Raw genomic sequence first — 20131 nt, forward strand, 5'->3', positions numbered from 1 at the left:
GGAGAGAGAGACAGAGAGCACTGTATCCTCCATGACTTCCTCTTCTGTTCCTCCCTCCAGGTTCCTGCCTTGAGTTTCTGCCCGACTTGGCTCAATGATGAATTTTTAACCTGGAAACATCGTATGAAATAAACCCTTTCCTCCCCAAGTGGCCTTTGATCACCATGTTTATCACTATATATAATATCAATATAAACCAGGACAGACTTCACGAATAGCACTTGCTTTATCCAGAACATTTTGTTTCATCTAAAGAAACACTCCATTCTCCACACGGGGTCTAACTTCTGCCCATTCCTCCTGTCCCACAAAGCAGAGAGGATTTCCTCATAGCGTTAAGTGCAGCTTGCTTTGTTTCTAAATTAAAAGACTTTAAACCAGTGGTTCTCAACCTTTGAGGGTCACCTATCAAGTATCCTACATATTAGATTATATTAAGATTCCTAACAGTAGAAAAATTATAGTCATGAAGTAGCAACAAAATCATTTTATGGTTGGGGGTCAGTACAACATGAGGAATAAATTAAAGGGTCTCGGCAATAGGAAGGTTGAGAACATTGTTTTAACTGAAGGAAGGCAGGGAGAGGGAGGAGGACACCCCTCTTCTGGCTCACAGTTACTCCATCATCTCTGTAGTGTGCGATTTCACCCCAGTTCACAGTTACATCTGTGTCGCTGTGCAAAGTCTCTTGTCTGACTTTGTTTTCTTCTTCTTCTTCCTGTAGCTCATCACGCATGTCACCATGGTTGGATGTCCTTAATATAAAACACTTAGAGCCAGAAATGCTTCTAGATCTTGGAGTTTTTCAATATTATAAAATATTTGCACGTACACACAAAGATGCCTTGGGAAGGGACCTGTCAATGCAAAACCAGTTCTGGCCTCAAAGACAATGACAGATATATTTTATTTTGTACTGATATCAAATATGAGTACAGTGGCCCAGGAACTTAGGTTAAAGTTATTTCAATATTCACATTCCAACCTGGCAACATTTTCATGATGTTTTTATAGTAACATAACAAAGGCATTTCTAACTCAAGGCATGTTTGATTTTATGGTGATGGTGATCAGGTGGATTGGGCCCAGCAAAGCAGAGAAATCCTGTATCGGCCTCTGCTGTTACCTGACGGTGTCATTGGCCTTTGAGCTGCTGCTAGATTTCACCCAATAGTCACAAAATCTTTAGGTCAAATACAGAACTTGACAAGAAATGCCTTTTAAGGGACCTAAGGATATTCCAAGATAATTTGGCTCCGGACATGCAGGGTTCCACGTTTTCACGGCCACAGAAATTCTAATTCATCTACCAGTCTGGTAGAATCAATATCACAGGGATGGCTCCCCCGTCAGGACTTCGACTCACAGGCTCAAGTCTTAACACTAAATACACTTACATTTCACAACATTTTTTTTTACATCCATTTATTTATTTTGTGAGTGTGTGCATGCATACACATGGCATGGTGTGCTCGCGGAGGTTAGAAGACATTTTATAGGCGTTCTCTCCTTCCACCACATAGGCTCCAGGGGTAGAATTCAAGTCATTAGATTGAGCCAGGGGTAGAACCCGGGACATCAGGCTCAGCCATAAGCACCTTTTGCCCATCTGTTGATCCCCTGAAGATAATTTTGTAACATCTTGTTAGTGCTTCTGCATGTTCCCCAGGACCTTCTCCTAAGGCCCGGTGTGAACTTTTCCACTTCAGACATCATGGATGTGCTCAAAAAGGTTTGACATTTGGGGCATTTTTTATTTCAAACTTCAAGATTAGGGATGCTCAGCGTGTGTTCATTTTCAAATATCTGCTTTCTCCACTATGTCCTGTTTGTCCAGTTCACCACTGTGTCGCTGGCATCTACCCCGGCAGTACACAGTATGCACAGATATTTGTTCGAAGAATTTAAACCAAGTCAGGTAGGGTGAGTACAGCAGAAGCCATCTTCCGGCTCACTGCTGCTCCACCAATCTCTATCTTGCATTCTTCCAACCTGGATCACAAGGACACCTGTGTCACCGTTTTAGGTGTTATCTTTGAGGTGACAAGCGCCCTGTACCAGACGTGTGGCCTTTCTTGGGCACTCCTTTGCAGTTTGCAGTCCTCTGCCCTGCCCACACACAGGCTCTTTACACCTAGCTTCCTCACGGGTGCTTATCAGCTCTGCCCCCGCACACACAAGCACTGACCAAAGCGGGAGTGTCTCTGCATTGGCTTGGAATTTATGAGATATTGACGGAGACCTTCGTGGTTAGCCCATGAAGTCAGCCTATAAATTTAATTATGTCTTCCTAGTTTTTTCCTTGTCTTTAGTGAATGAATTCCAATAATGTCTTCAGAATTTCCTCAACAAAGTTCTTGTGAATTTATTTTAGACGATTCACACACGTCTAAACCATTTTCTTTTACAGTGGTTAGATAGCAACCTTGGTCTATTTTGTTCTGTTTCTGAGACAGAGTCCCTCTCTCTCTAACCCAGGCTGACCTTGAACTCACAAACTGTTCCTCCTGCTTTAGTGTCCCAAGTGCCTGGACATTAGTGGTGAGAACGCCTTGCTCAGGGTAGTGCCCTTGTTAACTGAACTAATTAACCTGTACACTGTTAGGCTAGGATTTATTTTCCTTTTCCTGTGCCTGGCTTTTCTTGTCTCCATGTGCTGAATACGACTTCCACCGCAACGGTGACTAGGAACATTGGAATCAGGACTGTAGATTCTTATCTCCTTCCGGGTTTTAGAAGAATGTTCTCATAAGTGTGCATTTTTCTTTTGGTTTCTGGTACATGATCAAGTGAAGGAAGTCTCTCTCTATATACCGAGATGCTTCTAATAAGGTGAGGAAGAATTCTGTGAATGTCTTGTTTAGTCTTTTGTGATTGCTATATCTTGCATCTTCCAAAGCCCACGTGCTAAAGCTTTGTCCCCAGGCCATGGACTATTGGGAGACAGCAGGAGTTTTAGTGGGCGTGGCCCAGCTGAAAGACTTTATTAGCATGCTCTGGAAAGAGGTGAGGAACCCTAGCCCCTTTCTTCTTCTCGCTTTTTGCTTGGCATGAAGTAGCTTGAGCCAACGTGAAACACTCCTCACCACGGTCTTGCTGCCTTTCCACAAGGGTTGTCAAGCCAGATTCTGGAACCTTCAGAACTGTGAACCAAATTCATCCTTCCTCTTTGAAAGTTGGTTTTCATGGTATTGTGTTATAGTAACGGAAAACCGACTAATGCAGTTTCTATACTGTGATGTTCCTTCCCTGAAGAACGTAGGCAGACTATTGGACTCCTAACTATTCCTTTCCTGTTTTGTTTTTTTAAAAACCCATGAATATGCTACCTTGCAAGGCAATAAATAAATAAATATAAATAAGGTTGCAGATGTAATTACAGTTACTAATCAATCAAACTGTCCTGGATTTCCCTGGTGGACTCTTGAAAGTAGAAATCCAGGAAAGGGTTAAGACAGAATGAAACAAAGACAATTTGAATATCCCTGCAGACTTTGAAGGCAGAGGAGAGAGAGCCATGAGCTGGGGAATGTGGTGGCCTCTAGAAGGTGCAAAAGGCACAGACATTTCTTCTCCCATGAACCCCACAGGAGAAAGCAGTGAAGCTTACGGGCACTTCTGTTTTAGCCCAGGGACACACAGTGAGATGAGTTAGTACTAGATGCCATAGGACACTAATACAAGGTAAATTTGACTACACAGACATATTCTCTAATGCTAAGCCCTCCTTAGATTCCTGGGATGAGACCACAAATTCATACCATTAATGTCCTTTATGCATTTCCATAATTTTGATAATTTACTCATACATGAAGTAGAATAGTTGAGACACTTCTCCTTGTTGGGTTTCAGTGTCAAGGTTTCTCTCCTGGAACTCTACTGGAGCACACACAACTCTGGGGCAATCTATTGCTTCAGTTAAAGATTTAACACGATATGCAGATATATCAGGGTGCTTACTAGGGGTTACCTGTAGACCACTAACCTTCAGGATTTCTCTTTTCTAATTATTTTCTTATTCATTTGTGTGTATGGGTTTTTGCTTGCATGCAGGTCTATGCACCACTTGCATGCAGTGTTTGTTGAGGCCAGAGATGGCATTGGAATGCCTGGGACTGAAGCTACAGACAGCTCTGAGGTGCCATATAGCTGCTGGGAATCCAGTCTGGGTCCTCTGGAAGAGTGGCCAGTGCTCTTAAATGATGAGCCAACTCTCCAGCCCCTTCTCTTACAAAACAAACAATAACAACAAACCATGTATGCTGGATGCTGGTGGCACACACCTTTGATCCCAGCACTCAGGAGGCAGAGGTAGGTAGATCTGAGTTCCAGGCCAGCCTGGTCTAAAGAGTGAATTCCAGGACAACAAGAGCTACACAGAGAAACCCTGTCTCAAAACCAAAAAGGACAAAAAACAAAAACAAACAAAAAACCACTTTATTTTAAATAATTGAATCTGTGGGTAGTGTCATGTTTAACTATATATACAGAATGCATTTTTTCCTTACATTAGATTGATTAGATTTTTATTTAAAATATTTGAGGAGCTTTAAAGATGGATCAGTGGTTGAGTGCTTACTCCTCCTACAGAGGACCTAAGTTGGGTTCCTAGTACTTATGCCGGGCATCTCACAACCTACTGTAACTCCACCTCTGGGAGATCCAATGCCCTCTTCTGGACTCCGAGGGTACTCATACTTACAATCCTATCCCTGCACATAATTAAAGATAAATCTTTTAAAGAAATGCTCATTTGATATAAACTTCAATAAGACTGACAGAATGGGTCTCATAGTGTTCCCTTATGATTTTAAAACATTTTAAAGATGTGTTTTTGCTCATGTTATATTCCTAAGATGACTTTTCCTATAATCAACTTTTCCAATTATTTTTTAACAGATTGTTTTTGGGGAAGAGGGTTATCATTCATAAATGTGTGGTGACCCGAAACAGGTCCCATGAGGGGCAGTGGTGGGCCACCAGAGGCCTTGGCAGGTCCCCTTGGGGGGGTGGGAGACCTGGGTGGGTGAGAGACATACAGATACATCATTCAGAGAGAATGGATTATTGAGGGGGGAAGGTGAGACAGCTTTTGCCTCTCCAGCAAATGGGCAAAAGGGCGGGGGGGGGGGGCTGGGGAGAAGGGCAGAAGTGGGGGAGGCTGGGAGTGGGTGAAGCTCTGTCTCTTAAAGGAACAGGGTACCTAGGTGACAGACCAGGCCAGCGGATTACAACAGAGATGGCTGTAAATTCACCAGCAATTGTAACACAGAGATTGTGCACTCTGTGTAGCTTTCCCTGGGCTGCCACTTAGCCAAGCTATCCTTCACTGCCACGATCAGGGTGGTGGTGTTGACACGGATACTTCCATTACAAGGGTTCCTTATGCTGCTGTTTATAGCGAGTCTACATCTCATTCCTTCCATCCTTCCTATCTGCTTGGCCCATGGTAAGCACTGACCCGTTTTCTATTTTCATAATTTTGTCATTTCAATAATGTCGTGAAAAAGGAATTATCATTTATCTGTAACCAGTAGGAATTAGCTCTTCTCTTATGTCATACTGATTCATCCAGATTGTTGATTTTTATCAATGGTTTGTTCTTTTTCACTCAATAGTGTAAAAATTATTAAATGAGTCTTTTTTCCAAATTCTATAAAACTTGTGTAAACATGGAATTCAAATCTTTTCCTCACCTCATAAGACTATTATATAAATGTCTTAAGGCCCTCCCCAAACTGGTAAAATGTTTCTTTACACAAAAATCCCCTCTGCATTCTAGAAATTCATGGCGTAGAGTAGTAACCCCCTTCTCCTTCCTTCTTCATTCTCCTGGAGTCAGTTCTTTAAGACTGGCCAATCGAATGAGACTGTGACAGTCCTCAGCCAATGGGAACAGACACAGTCACCACCTGAATTAGAATCAAGACCAAGTGCATTTCCTGTGTATTTGATCTTCTGAACTTCCACTCTTGGTTAAGGGTTTGCCCTGGCCAGACACTTTGCTTGGAGGAGTGCTCTCTTTCTTTACAGCCTCAAATTTATTTCCTACAATATTCTAAAAACATTACAGTGTATCCACTTCTTAAGGTATATTTGGTTTGTCTACACATTTTTGGTTATCATGAATAAGGCCGCTACAAATGCTTATGTAAAACTTGTTTGAATAAAAGCATCCATTTTTCTGAGGCTAATGTTTAGAATAGTGGTTTGGTCACTGAGTCGTTGAAATTTTTTTTTAAAGAAGTTGCCAGGTACCTGTTTTCCAGAGTCACACCAGGTCACACCCGTGACAACGTGTCTAGCGCCCCGCTGCCTTGTCAGTAGTTGATAGTGTCACAAACTCTTATTCTTGTTATTTGCTAAGTATGCATCAGTGTTCCATTGGGATTTAATTTGCACCTCCTGACATAATAATGTCGGACATCCCTTCATGGACATCCCATCAACCATCTGCTGCATCTCTGAGGTGTCTGCTCGGATCTCTTAGCCACTTTCTAATTGGATTGTCTTATTTTTACCAATGGACTTTGGGAGTTCTTTATATATTTTATATATTACTTTTCTAGATATCTGATTTGTAAAAATTTATTCTAAATATGTAGGTCATCCTTCACCTCAATAAGGTAAAAGATTTAAAATTTGATGATGTACTGTTTATCAATTTTTGTTTTGTGAAACCATATTTTGTTTTCACCATAAAAACTATGTTTATTCTTAGAATTTGCTACGTTTCAAATATGCTTTGTCCCCCAGAGGTTTGTGTAATGGGAGGTTGCTCTCCTGTGGTAAAGCTAAAAAGTGGTACAGTCTTTAAGAGTGGGGCTGCTGTGGGGAGGGGGTTTAGGTCCCTGAGGTTGTGTCCTCAGATGAATTTAAAGTACCCCCGAAGAATGGCCCCTCTTTAGCTTCTTGTCCCTCACACATGTGTCCTCCGTGATTCTGTCTGTCTGAGGTAGTTACCCCAGTCAGAGGATACCAAGTGAGACAGGAATATTGGGACACCCACGAGAACAACAGAACCTGTCTTGGGGAGCCCAGGTTCTGGAAGAATCAACAGTCACCCAAGTTGTCTGAGCCAGCGGCTTTCCAGAGTTCCGATTCTTGTCTTTTGTCCCTAGGATTTTAAAGAATGAAATCCATGGACCACAACGGATGAGTCTTAGAGAGAAATTTAAGTCAGAGACATAGGCGGGAGCCTAAGGGGATGGGTCTGTGTTGCAGGAGAGGTCTCTCAGTCTCAGCATCCAGTCACATACAGCCTCCAGGAAGATGTTCATTTTGGAGATAACAAAGAGACAGGAACCAGAGCTCCCTTCTGGCATCCCTGGCCTCCAGCAAGGATGTTCTCAGAACCCTGACCGGATTCTACCTCCTGTTCTCATCATCACCACAGCCGATACTGGGCTCTTTGGGCTTTTACTCTTGAAAAATAAGAGATTAAGTTACAAGTGCCCAGCAGTGGATATTTTGTTAGAGAAGTAGAATAATACAGAGTCCAAAGAGATCTTAAGCCTACTTAGACAGTTTGGTAGTTTTGCATTTTATTTTTAAGCTTGTGGAAAATTTGAACTAAAGGTGTAGTTTTAGACCAAAGGTCATGTACTTAATTTTAACTAACCTGGACCATGTGATGCTCAAGCAGTTGCTTAAGTAACCTTTCTGCGCATTTCTAGATGAGATTAATATTTGAGTCCACAGACTTAAGTAAAGCAGACTGCCCTCTTAAAAGTGGGTGGACCCCACACATTCTCCTAAGGTCTGAGCTGAGTAAGAAAGGCCTCCCTGAGAAGAAATGTCCTCCTCCTGCCTGACTGCCTTGGACAGGGACACTGATGTTCTCCTGACTTTTGACCTGAACTGAAACAGAGCCTCCTAGGTCTCAAGCTTACCTTTAACCTCTAGTGACCTGTCAGCTCCCATAATCACAAAACTTAACTCCTTATTTATAACAGGAGGAGCAGGCTACTTGTCCTCCCGACTGCCTGGCTAGCTTACACCCAAAATACTCACACAGAAACTGTATTAATTTAAACACTGCCTGGCCCATTAGCTCTAACTTCCTATTGGCTAACTCTTACATCTTAGTTTAACCCATTTCTATCAATCTGTGTATCACCACGAGGTCATGGCCTACCAGAAAAGTTTCAGCACATCTACCTCTGGCTGCGGATCCATGGTGTCTCCCTGACTCTGCTTTCTTCCTCCCAGAATTCAGTTCTGTTTCTCCGCCTACCTAAGTTCTGCTTTATCAGGCCAAGCAGTTTCTTTATTGATTAAACAATGAAAGCAACACAAACAGAAGGACCCTCCTACACTACTTATTAGCTGTCTATCTGTTGACAAAAAACCACTGCCACCTCAGAGGATAAAAATGAGACTTTATTCTGGAGCCTAATTGCAGTGGCTATGGTCTGGAAACACAGATTCAAGTTTCTTGGAGTCCATGTTCCAGTGTGGTAAGAGTCTTTTGGCATTTTATAGTGATACAACAAAAAATACCATACATCGCTTTTCAAATGCCCATGGGAAACACATGAGGCACTGTTTAAATCCACACCGGAAACATAAGGTGGGTTAAAGCAAAGCAAGGCTGAAAGATGGCTCGGCAGTTAATAGCACTGCTGTTCTTCCAGAAGACCCAGGTTTGATTCCCAGCATCCACAGGGTTGCTCACAACTATCTGTTAACTCCAGTTCCAGGGGATCTGATGCCCTCTTCTGGCCTCTGGGGTTACTTCATGCATGTAGTACACAGACACACATGAAGACAAAACATCCATACATATACGATTTAAAAAAAGGGTTAAAAAAAATCACTGCCTTTGTAAGCATTTGTGAATGCAGATTATCTCACCATGTGTCCCCCTAGACTCTTCTCCCTTAATGCTAGAAAAACAAAAACAAAAACAAAAAAAAAAGCAAGGAAATTTGCTATAGACCTCAGAATCCTTATAGACAGCATCCTTATCTCATCGGTTGGTTGGAAATCAGGGGTCTGTTCTTACATTTGCCGAATTTACCTAATATTCTCAAGGATGTCAAGTTACATATGGAAGAGGACAATAAACGGCTGTTAAGAAAGCAAAGATGTCCCAGTGTCATTTGGCTCTGGCCTTATCCACATCACTGAAGTTCTAATCAGTCAGATAACAGAAGGTTCAAGGAAAGTGCCACTCTCCTGAGAAACTTTCATTCGCAAACCTGTCGTGTACCACCTTCCTTCCGTTTCGGGGAAGTTTTAACCCTAGAGTTTGGGCCGGAAAGTCATGCTAGAAAAAGAGGATTGATGGGGCTTTCTGGAATTTGCTCTGGGTTTCTGGGATAGTTTCTCCAGTGTGATCATATATAAGGACATCAGGGACTCAGTTACTAGTAATAAAGAGCATGGCGAGGTCATGGCTTGATGCAGCCATGAAGGTGTGGAAAACATCAGCACTGGACTCTCCGAGTCAACCGTTTATGAAGCAAGCAGTTGGCTGCCTATGCATTCTGCAGAGCACAGTCCTCACACTGCAGAGTGAGATTGGTTCTTTACTTCTAATGTCAAGGGACAGAAAAAGGAAAGAAAATGATCTCAGGGGTTTGAAATCCCAGCTCAAATACCATATAAATAACCTGAAAACCTTATGTGCCCTGAAGGAGGCTCATCTCGCAGGGCAGGGACTGCTAATCAAACTCTCAACCCATAGCTAGCAATCTACTGTTAAGGTTAAGACACTAGTTAAGAAGGAATGAGTCTTAAATAATTTAGTGGGGGTGGGAAAGAGAAATAGCTCAGTGATTAAGAGCACTTCCTGCTCTTGTAGAAGACACAGGTTTGATTCCCAGCCCCCACATGGTAACTAGTGACCACATATATCTAGTTCTAGGGGAAGACAACAGTCTTCTGGCCTCTGAAGACTCCCGCATGCATGCGGCGCACATAAATGCATACAGACACATGCACATAAATAAATATATTAACAAAAAAATCAAACGGACATGTAGGTAGAATCTAATGGGCTGGAGACATTTGGCCTCCGAACTTTGACACATTTGGCAGTTATAAAACAAAAAATTTCCCCAACCTTCCTCACACAGAATGGTAAGATAATTGCATTGTAGAAAAGGAAGTAGCAGGCCTTTGGAGAATTATTGGACATTGACTCTGAACCAACACTAATTCTAGGAGACTCAGAACATCCATGGTGGTCTAGCAGTCAGGCTTCTGGAGGTGAGTTGATCAATGCTATTTTAATCCAGTTCCATCTCAGTGGTCCCAGTGGGTCTCAGAAGGGTCTTTCACCCAGTTCTATTTTATTTTATTTATTGTACACATGAGAGGAGGAGAGAAAGGGAGGGAGAGAGGGAGGAAGTAAGGGAGGAAGAAACAGGAAGGTGGGGTGGAGGGAGAGAGAATATGCAAGCAGGTGCACATGTCGTTGCCTTTACTTGTGGCGTCATCTTGCTGGCTCGTTTTCCCAATTTTTGAATAAATGAGAGGTTCATACTTAGCACTCAGTTAAGGAAAAACAGGCTGGGGTCCCCTTGAGAAAAGGAATTTCTGCCTTCAAACTGTACCTGAGTTTATGCTGTAACATCAAGCCTTCCTTGGGTCTCCAGTCTACAAGAGACTTTGAAGATTTTGGATCTTCCAGCCTCTACAGTTGTGTAAGACGTGTTTAAATTCTTTCCCTCTCCCTCTGGATATACATATACACATATTTGTATGTATCTGTACACGTACGCATGTACACACACATCTTTTGGGCTTGGTCTGTTTCTTTGGACAGCTCAAACACGATACCTAACATGGTTATGCTTGAAGAGAGTTTCTTACAGACAGTATACAGTTGTGTAATTCTTTTTTCATTCAACAGACCAGTTTCTGCCTTTTAAATAGTCCATTTAAAGTTTTCACACTCCATTCAGTTGTTAAGACGTTGAGGCTTTCATCTGTCTTTTGTTTTGGTTTGGTTATTTGCTGCTTTTGGCTTTTCTCTTCCCTGACTTTCTGAACATTTTTCTAATTCCATCTCAATTTACTCGTAGTGTTTCTAGAGTATCTTTTACAGGTTTTTGAGTGGTTGCTCTGGGTAGGTGCAATCCCTTTGTGTCTGAGTGTCACCTACCAGTTTAGGTACACAGGTGTTACTCTGGGGTCCCTTTACTCTCACACATTTATAATGCCATCGTTAATACTGCTCCTAGATACATTTAGAGCTAATCATACAGGGTCATTTCCGATTTAGTTATCAAACATAATTTAGAAAACTCAAGGGTACTGAAACCACTCTCTTCGTTTACCATATCCTTCCCTTTCCCACAATGTCTCATGATTTCTTTTATCAATTCCCAAATGTCTGGAGAACTTTCCGCAGCCATTCATTTTACAAACATGATGGGAAGAGCAAGCTTAAACATTGGAAAAGGTTCAACAAAAGAAATACCACCACCACCATGACTGCTTAAACATGAGCCAAACAGGAACAACAATAGCCATGCTGGAGTGGACAGGGAAAGCCCAGGAGGCTTCAGTCCTACACAAAGAACCACAGGAGACTAAGGAAGGCTGAGAGTGGGAGAAGCAGTTTTCCTAGGGAAGAGTACACTGCTCTGCCATCCAATACCACGTGGTCAGTCGCAGAAACAAAACTATAGTCATGTCTTTAGGAACACACACATATACACATATACACACACGTGTGCAATGACAATGAAAAAGAATAAGGAAAAAAAGAGTATGAATTTGAAAGACAAGAAGAGATGTCTGGGAGAGTTTGGAGGGAAGAAAGGGAAGAGAGAAACTGTAATCATATCATAATCTCAAAAATAAAAGAAGTAATAAAAAACAGACTCCCTAGACACATACAAAAAGAAAGAAGATCACATCTAGGTAAACGATACTAAAATTCTCTAAGACCAGAAATAAGAGAAAAATGTTGCAAGTAGGCTGATGATAAGAATATAGTATAGAGATGCCTCTATACTGGGTATATAATAGTTATGAGCCCTGGTCACATTTCCTGAGGGTCCAGGTTCACTTCCCAGCACTCATTGGACAACTCACAACCATCTGTAACTCCAGATCCAGGGGACCCACGGCCCCTTCTGGCCTCTTCAGGCAGGCACTACACATACACGGTATAGAGACACATATGCAGGCAAAATACCCACACACAAATAATAAGAATAAAATGAAAACAAGAGAATTCATTACATAGGCTAAAACTATGAAGAAAATTGCTGTTAATTGTTCATCAGAAACAGGAGGAAGGGTAACAGTGGGATCTCTAAATTCTGAAAGCGCACACGCTTGTGTGTGTGTGGAGGGGGGCAGGTATAACCTAGGATTATTTATCCAGGAAACACATATTCTTCAAAAATGAAGACAGAAGCCTAATCAAAACAAAGGAAGCTGTAAGAATCATTTTCATAAAGCTGTGTTGTTCAATAACATTCTGAAGTAATGAAAAGGCAGAGAGATACAGGGGGAGGGAGGGAAAGGAAGGAAACAAGCCAGAAATAGGAACTAGATATGGAAATAAATATAAAGGAGCTTTTCTTCCCCTCTCAGATTCTCTCTCTTACATACAATTTACTGTTTAGAATAAAAATGGTAAACCTGTTCCTTGAGGGATTTAAGACACACACACGATACTTGACGTCAGCACCCATCATGTGGTGGAATTAAGTCAAAGAATAAATATCGTGAGCATCCCGTGTTAAAGGCCTATTACTGTTTGAAGTCAAGCTGTATCAAGTCCATTATACATAAACACACATCCACACATACAGGGTGAGGGGAGGAAAAAACCTGTAAGGCAGGATAAATAACCCAAGACCCATATGGACTATAAAAGACTCATTTCAGATGTATATTATCTTCATAAGTGCACATGCACCAGGACATATATCAGACTAAGAAGTGAGTCCCCATACAGTTAAAAGAATTGAAATGGAAAATAAAAATATCAGTTGTCACCTTGCATTCTAGTACCCAAGATGAGAAAAACTCTCCTCATTGTATTCCTTAGGCAGAAGATGAACTTTCTTTTTCAAGTCACTCTTATACCGAGCATTTAGCAAACACATTCTTCTCTGCTGAGATGCCTGTTCTGATTCCCCACCACCATAAACCAAAGCCTTACCTTTTGCTTCTAGACCCTCTTCCTTAGCAAGCCTGGCACGTGTCCACAGGACAGCTGAAGTCTTCATCCCCTCCAGTGGCCTGAGTCGTGGCTCTTTTCTGTTTTGGCACTGAGGACCGCCCTTCGAACACTGTACTCTCATCTCTGTGTCTGCATTCATGCTTGTGATGGTTAGCATTCTAGAGGTTTTGTGGCTGAGGGGTTCTCAGATTATCTAGTTTCCATGTTTCTGGAAGCCTCGGCCTGACATGTAGTTCCTTGGTTATTTTATGGGTCCAGATTACATTAGCTAAATCAGAAGTCCTCTCATGGTGAGCCAGGCAGCCTTGGGTTTGAATTCCTACCCAGTGCTCACAGTTACGTAACTCTCAACGAGAAGTAACTCTCTGGCCTTGACTTTTATGTGAGCTTCAGAGACAATATAAGTCTAGATTTTTAAGTTTGCTGTAAAGATTTTCTCTTATACCATGTGAAGAACACTAAACGAAAGATAGTGTTACCGTTATGTCTCCAGCAAACATCATGCGTCGGGGAAACCTACACACTAGAAATGGCGGACGGCAAGGATGCGCACGAATAACTAAGTTCAGGTAAGTGTAACAAGAACGGTAGCGGGACTGAGAGCGTCCATAGCTTTATCTAACCGACGACGGGCAATCCCCAAAGACGATATGACATTTGATTTAAAATCTGAACGCATATGACAGGGTGATAACATTACATCATGGTGATGGTTACCCAGCCCCGTGAATAAACAAAAACAAGCATTGTACGAAATGTGAGCTGTACTGGGTGGAGTTGTTTTTAAAACCCGAAAACCAGAAAGTCATGGAAGATAGATCAGGCGAATAGTCTATCCGAGAAGGCAGCAGAGCCACTCCGAGACCGGAAGTGACTTTAGCCAGCTTGCAGGAAGGCAAGACATTGGGCCGGGGATTTGGTGAGAAGGGAGACTGAGGACAGCTGAGATGCAGCACGCAGCGAAGAGTCGGGCCGTGAGGATGCTATGCACCAGGCTCAATGTTTTCCTTTACCCGTATTGGAACTGTGGCCTTTGCTAAGCTTTAACTGGAGGAGTGATGTCTAGCTCATGCTATGAAATGATTGCCATGCTTCCTGCACGGCAGGCACATTCACAGGATGGGAGGGGCACCAGCAGGGTGAATACTGTCCCCAACAGCTGGAATGGATGCCTTGACCCTCAGCTCCACCTCTGGGCTCTTCTGTGACTGCCATGGCACCATGGCAGAGGGTGAGAAGTGGAGACCCCCAGGCTCCAGCACTAACCCCAGGGGCATGCTTCTGTAGCATCCTGAAGCTCACCTCACCTCTCGTTTACAGAAACGTGGAGAATTCACACAGGAGGGTGGGACCATAACAAAGGACATGTTCAAAGGACAGAGGTGTTGCCCTCCCCAGCCTGCAGTTCCTCTGCCTTACTTCATCTCAATCATGGCTCGCTGTCCAGACCATTCCTTTTCTCTCTCTCTCTTCGTTTTAAAATTTATTTTTCTTTTGTGTCTATGAGGGTTTGTCTGAATGTATATTGCTGGTGCTCAAAGAGGCCAGAAGAGGGCATCAGATCCCCCAAACTGAGGTTACAGGTATTTAGAACCTCCATGTCAGAGCCAGAAACCCCCAAAATGCTCAGTCATATCCCCAATCTGGGTCCCACAACCATTCTTAATCACATCTATCTTTTTTCCACTTAAGAACGAAGTCACAATGTGATACCTGGAACCTACAAGTGAGAAAACACAGGACAGATCTAAATCTGTAAATTCTGTATAGCAGGCAGTATGGAGCTGTAGCTCGTGGGTAAAAGCACGGCTGTTGGAAGCAGGTAAATTCTGACTTAATTGCACACGTAACAACTTACTGAGTTCTAGTGTTTGTTCACTGGAACTAGTGATAGAATATCCATGCTCCACTGAGTGTTCAAATGAGCTGCTTAGGATTCAGAAGCAGAGAGGACAAGAAACTGGATCCGGCTCTAAATCTCAAGGTCTCTCTCTGGAGATCTATCTCCTCGTCAAGGTTCCACCTCCTGAAATTTGTGTCACCTCTCAAATGTGGCCAAATGTTCAAATACAGAAACCTATGGAAGGCATTTGACTCCTAAGACATAACAACGATTTAACCAACAAGACCAAAAAGCCCAGAAAGTTCATCCAAGTACAGGGAGGGTAGAGATTAACACATCATAAATACGTTTGCTTTCCTAGCAAAGGGCTTTCTATAAGTATCTTATCTTCTTTGATAATTGCCATATAAAGACAAAACATCCAAAGGCTTTCATAGCAAAAAGCCTGTCTGTTCCATACAGGTCACGTCCCTCTGTTTGAGAAAAACACATTGCCTCCAATTAAACACCCTGTGTTTGGAATGATATGATGGGGAGAGCTTCTGAGCCTGTGAATCAGGCAGCTTTGCCGCTGTACCTCATGCAGAGCGCAGAACCCATGCCTTCCCAAGGGAGTCAGTCACTCTGCACTGAACTCTGGTGGCAGAGGTGGGCGGGTGAGATGTTCACTGAAGAAAGGCACTTGTTGCCAAGTCCAATGACCTGGGTTCGCTTCCCAGAACTCACATGGTGGAAAAAGAGAACCGAGTACAGTAAGTTATCCTCTGGCATCCACACAGATGGTCACAGCATGCCTATGCCCCCACCCCCAAATAAATTAATATGGGGTTCTCTGTTTGCTTGTTTGTGTTTGAGACAAAGTTTCTCTGTGTAACCCTGGCTCTCCTAAAACTGGCTTTATAGACCAGACTGGCCTCGAACTCAGAGCTCCGCCTACCTCTGTCTTCCAAGCGCTGGAATTAAAGGTGTGCTGTTGTAGCATATTACTTTAAGGTGTGTTACATCTGTTTATGCTCTGGAACATTTGTTTAACCATGTAAAGATGTGTTGCTTTTGTTTCTGCTGCATTTGTTTGACTCTGTGAAGCTATGATTCTTTGCCTGTCTAAAACACCTGATGGTCTAATAAAGAGCTGAACGGCAGGAGAAAGGATAGGTGGGGCTGGCAGAGAGAATAAATAGAATTAGTAAATAAATAAAATGTAGAGAAAATAAATAGAATAAATAATTAGAAGAAGAAATCTGGGAGGAGGAGCACAAGAACCAGGGGAACTAGGAGAGAGCAGGATGCTAGGGCCCAGCTACCTAGCCCGAGTAAGAGGGTCAGTAATAGTACAGAAGCAAGAAAAGGAAAAAGCCCAGAGGCAAAAGGTAGTGGGGATAATTGTTAAGAAAAGCTATTAAGAAATGAGTCAAGTTAAGGCTGGGCATTCATATGAAAGAATAAGAATCTGTGTGTGATTTATCTGGGAGCTTGGTGGTGGGTCCCCAAAAGGGACAACAGAGCAGAGAGTAAAACCAGCAGCAGTGTGCGCCCACATCCAGCCGCAAATGTAAGTTAAATATATATCCAGTTAGAGCTATCACCACTGATCATCACAGCCGGAAGAGGAAAGCTAACCACACGTGATGCAAACAACCGCGGTCTCTAAGCAACTTGGCACATCAAAATCTCCCAGTAGAACTATTTTGATTGAAATGTGCTTTACTTACTAAATGTTTTAAGAAATAACATTTCTTATTTTCCCTCTACAAATTAGTATATATGACCATAGTGGATTGCTAGATTAATTTCTAATTTTCAATCTTAAGAGGAGAAAAGCCCCTCTAGAAGAAATTGGCAGGGCAGGAAGGTCCAGGGCTGCTCAGTAAGGAATGATGGAGCATTCAGCCAGTCAGGTCCAGCTTCTTAGGAATAACCACATGGCGCTAGAGAGCTGGCGCAGTGGATGAGAGCACTGGCTGCTTTTCTAGAAGACCCAGGTTTGCTTCCAGCACCTACATGGTGATTAACCACCATCCATAACTCCAGGCCCACAGGATCCTCTTTGGCCTCCGTGGGCACTGCACACACATGATGCCCAGACAAACAAGCAGGCAAAACCACCCACATAACATAAAATAAAAATAAATGTATCTAAAGACCAACACTACTATAACTTTGGGTAAAGTCTGGGTTTTTTGCAGTAGAGCATAATAAAATAAATGAAAGAAAACGATGAACTACAGCCATCATTATGTAAACTCACACTCAAACTGTGGTATTTTTAAGTAAAAAAGTATATTTGAGATAAACATCATAAAACCAGAACCTTGTAGTTGCCAAGTTTTACATTGCAAATTTGTTTGTTCACTGATGAAACCGTAAAATAGAAACACCATACTGACAGAAGTTGATGTATAAAAACAAGGAAATGATGGGATCATTTCTGAGAGCCTCACAGAAAGCCTCTAATTCCGAATGTTACTCTCCCATGATTAGTGGATTAACATGTGGGCTTCCTGGGCTTACCTGAGTACATACATCTACTGTGTCTGGCAGACATGAGTGTAAACATTACTTAGCATAATTAATTACTTAAGCAATTGCTTCAGCTCCTCTAACGCCTCTTAAAAGTGCTTTAATACACATGAAAAGTAAATAATTACATATACTTAAGAATAAAACTCTGCTGCTCAAATATCCAAGTATGTATTTAGTCGTTAACTTAGAAAACACCTGCTTCATGTGTGAAAGTAGTTCAGAATCTCGGTCCTTGATTAAATGTAGTCTCCAGCGCGTCCCAGAAACTTCAGAGCCTCAAAACGGACTTGAAAACTCTAACTTAAGGCAGACTGGCTAGTAGATTCTGGAACCTAGCCAGAGCAAAGCATTTGGTATCAAAGACTAAATGCAGAACAGTAACCAATTATTTTTGTACATTCTTTTAACAAATTGGTCCTTCATTCGAAAGTGCAAATGTAAGTGATATTAAGAGCATGCAGACATGGGTCCCCATAAAAATGGAATTTGGAGAAATTTTCACCTAATATAGAGGGGCTACGTTGCTGTTGGATTTCTGCCTGGGTGTAGACTGTGGCCACGCATTGACAAACCAAGCTTTTGGATTCCTTGGCTGTTGGTGATACATTGGAAGCATCTGTTTTCCATGTGGATAGTTCTGACAAACTCTAAAGTTTGAGAGGAAAATTAAACACAATAAAACTCTCTCTTGAATTGGATGGTAAAATATACTAATTTGACCATTATATAAATAGAGCAAATCTGATTTATCTGTTGGGAAAGTGCTACCTTCAGAACCAGCCAACTCAAATTCAATTCAACTCTGTAGCAAACAATTCATTTTCCCATTAGGCAATCACTGTTCCCTTCAATAAGGCAATTCCCACTCAGCTGTGGCCACTGCGGTCATTTTGAAACACGGTCCCTTTTATACTATGGATAGCAGAAAAAGACCTGATGACCTTAGGAGGCATTTGAAAAAAAACAAAAAACAAAAAACAAACTTGCAATAGAGATGCATCTCAAGGGGAGTGTGCACTCTTAGAAGGTGACATCTAGCTAAGGGTGCGCTCCCCGCTCCTGGCCAGTGACAGAGGAAACTGAAATCTAAATGGGGAAATAAGCCTACAAAGATAAAAATACAAAATTCTGCCATGCTTTTCAGATTCCTTATCCTTACTTCCAGAAAGGGAAGCAATTAGAGAAAACACAGTATTATTATATGTGGAAGAACTGAAAATCATTTGTACTTGCTAAACTCACAGTGTTGACCAATGTTGGCCAATACAGAGGAAGACCAGTGAGTTTATTATGAAAACTGAATTGAAAAATTCACAAAATATACAGTATTTATTGCCAGTTAAAGCAACCAGTAAGAGCACAATGTAAGACAAAAGGAACTTACTTGATATATGCAGCTTAATAAAAGCATTTTAGGAAGAAAATATGTCATTTTAGTAAAAAAGCTTTCTGTTTTGAACATCATTAGTTGCTAAGCACACGTCCAATGCTGTCAACAAACACCTTCCCAACGACAGGCAGGAGGAGAGCTTTCCTCACGGGGACACCGACTCAATCGACCTTTTTGTCTGAGGCGCCCTCCTCATGCTTCTCAGGGCTGACTTTATTACTAGCCCCAGAGTGAGCTGTCTGGACTTCATCTGGCAACGAAAACACATGGCATGTCTGGAGGTCTAAGTACGTTGTAAAGATCTTGGCATATTCTGGGTGCTTTAGGGCAAAACTTTTGAATTCCTCTAGAAGGAAGAAAAAAAAATCAATAAATTAGGGTGTTTCTTCTTTTGGCATGATGAAACGTAACAAAAGATCTTAACTATACAATGACTGCAGAATACTGTTACTCAGCTCAAAAAACTTCTGATGACATCATAAACTGTGCAACCACTCTGCAATAGTCAAGTTACAGACACATATTTTTAGCGACTCACTAATTCTGTTCTGAGGTACACAACCTATGGAAACTGTGAATTACACCTGAAGACAGGTATGAGAATATTCCTGCCAATATCATTCATAACAGGGAAGAAAGAAAAGAGTTCAGATGTCTTTCAACAGCAGCAACAAATGAAACTGTAGCATAGTCATGGAGCATAATGACCGCAATGCAAGCGAGTGGCCAATGATGATGCATTAGGACCACATGCACTGAGTGAAAAATGCCAGATACAAAGCTCACTTATAGGATGCCCAAAAACGTAGACCAAAGTAAAAAATGTCAACGCTTAGTTTAAAAACTACTTAAATTCCTCAAATATTTTGCAAACTTTGGATGAACATAGTATTAGGGGAAGGGAAAGATTGTGTGTGTTCTGAAAAGAAAAAGGTTGAACTGAAAAACAAAACTAAACTCTAGCCACTGATAGGTCACCAGACAGCCCATGGCCCAGGGGACGGTCCCACACCCGTGTGCGTTTGTGCAGTGCTAATCGGGCTCAGTGGTTAGTCGTAAAAAAAGGAAGCAATGTTGGAAGTGAGATGCACTGAGAGGGCCTGGAGGAAGTTAAAGAAAGAGACCATGAAGCCGGGCGGTGGTGGCGCACGCCTTTAATCCCAGCACTCGGGAGGCAGAGGCAGGCGGATCTCTGTGAGTTCGAGGCCAGCCTGGTCTACA

General features: G+C 42.1%; 1 protein-coding gene and 1 long non-coding RNA gene across 2 annotated transcripts in view; one reads left to right on the forward strand and one right to left on the reverse strand.

The window, feature by feature from the left end:
- Positions 1-148, forward strand: part of LOC101986340 — a 4673-nt gene extending 4525 nt beyond the window's left edge. Inside the window, exon 3 of the long non-coding RNA XR_258884.1 lies at positions 61-148. This is a non-coding gene — a long non-coding RNA (uncharacterized LOC101986340). The remainder of the gene's footprint in view (positions 1-60) is intronic.
- Positions 149-17261: 17113 nt separating this feature from the next.
- Positions 17262-20131, reverse strand: part of Lpcat2 (lysophosphatidylcholine acyltransferase 2) — a 59832-nt gene continuing 56962 nt past the window's right edge. The window contains exon 14 of the mRNA XM_005369592.2: positions 17262-19256. Coding sequence (XP_005369649.1) covers positions 19072-19256 — 185 coding nt within the window. The 3' untranslated portion in view covers positions 17262-19071. The remainder of the gene's footprint in view (positions 19257-20131) is intronic.

Source organism: Microtus ochrogaster, unplaced genomic scaffold (genome assembly GCF_000317375.1).
Source record: "Microtus ochrogaster isolate Prairie Vole_2 unplaced genomic scaffold, MicOch1.0 UNK54, whole genome shotgun sequence".
NCBI classification, from domain to species: domain Eukaryota; kingdom Metazoa; phylum Chordata; class Mammalia; order Rodentia; family Cricetidae; genus Microtus; species Microtus ochrogaster.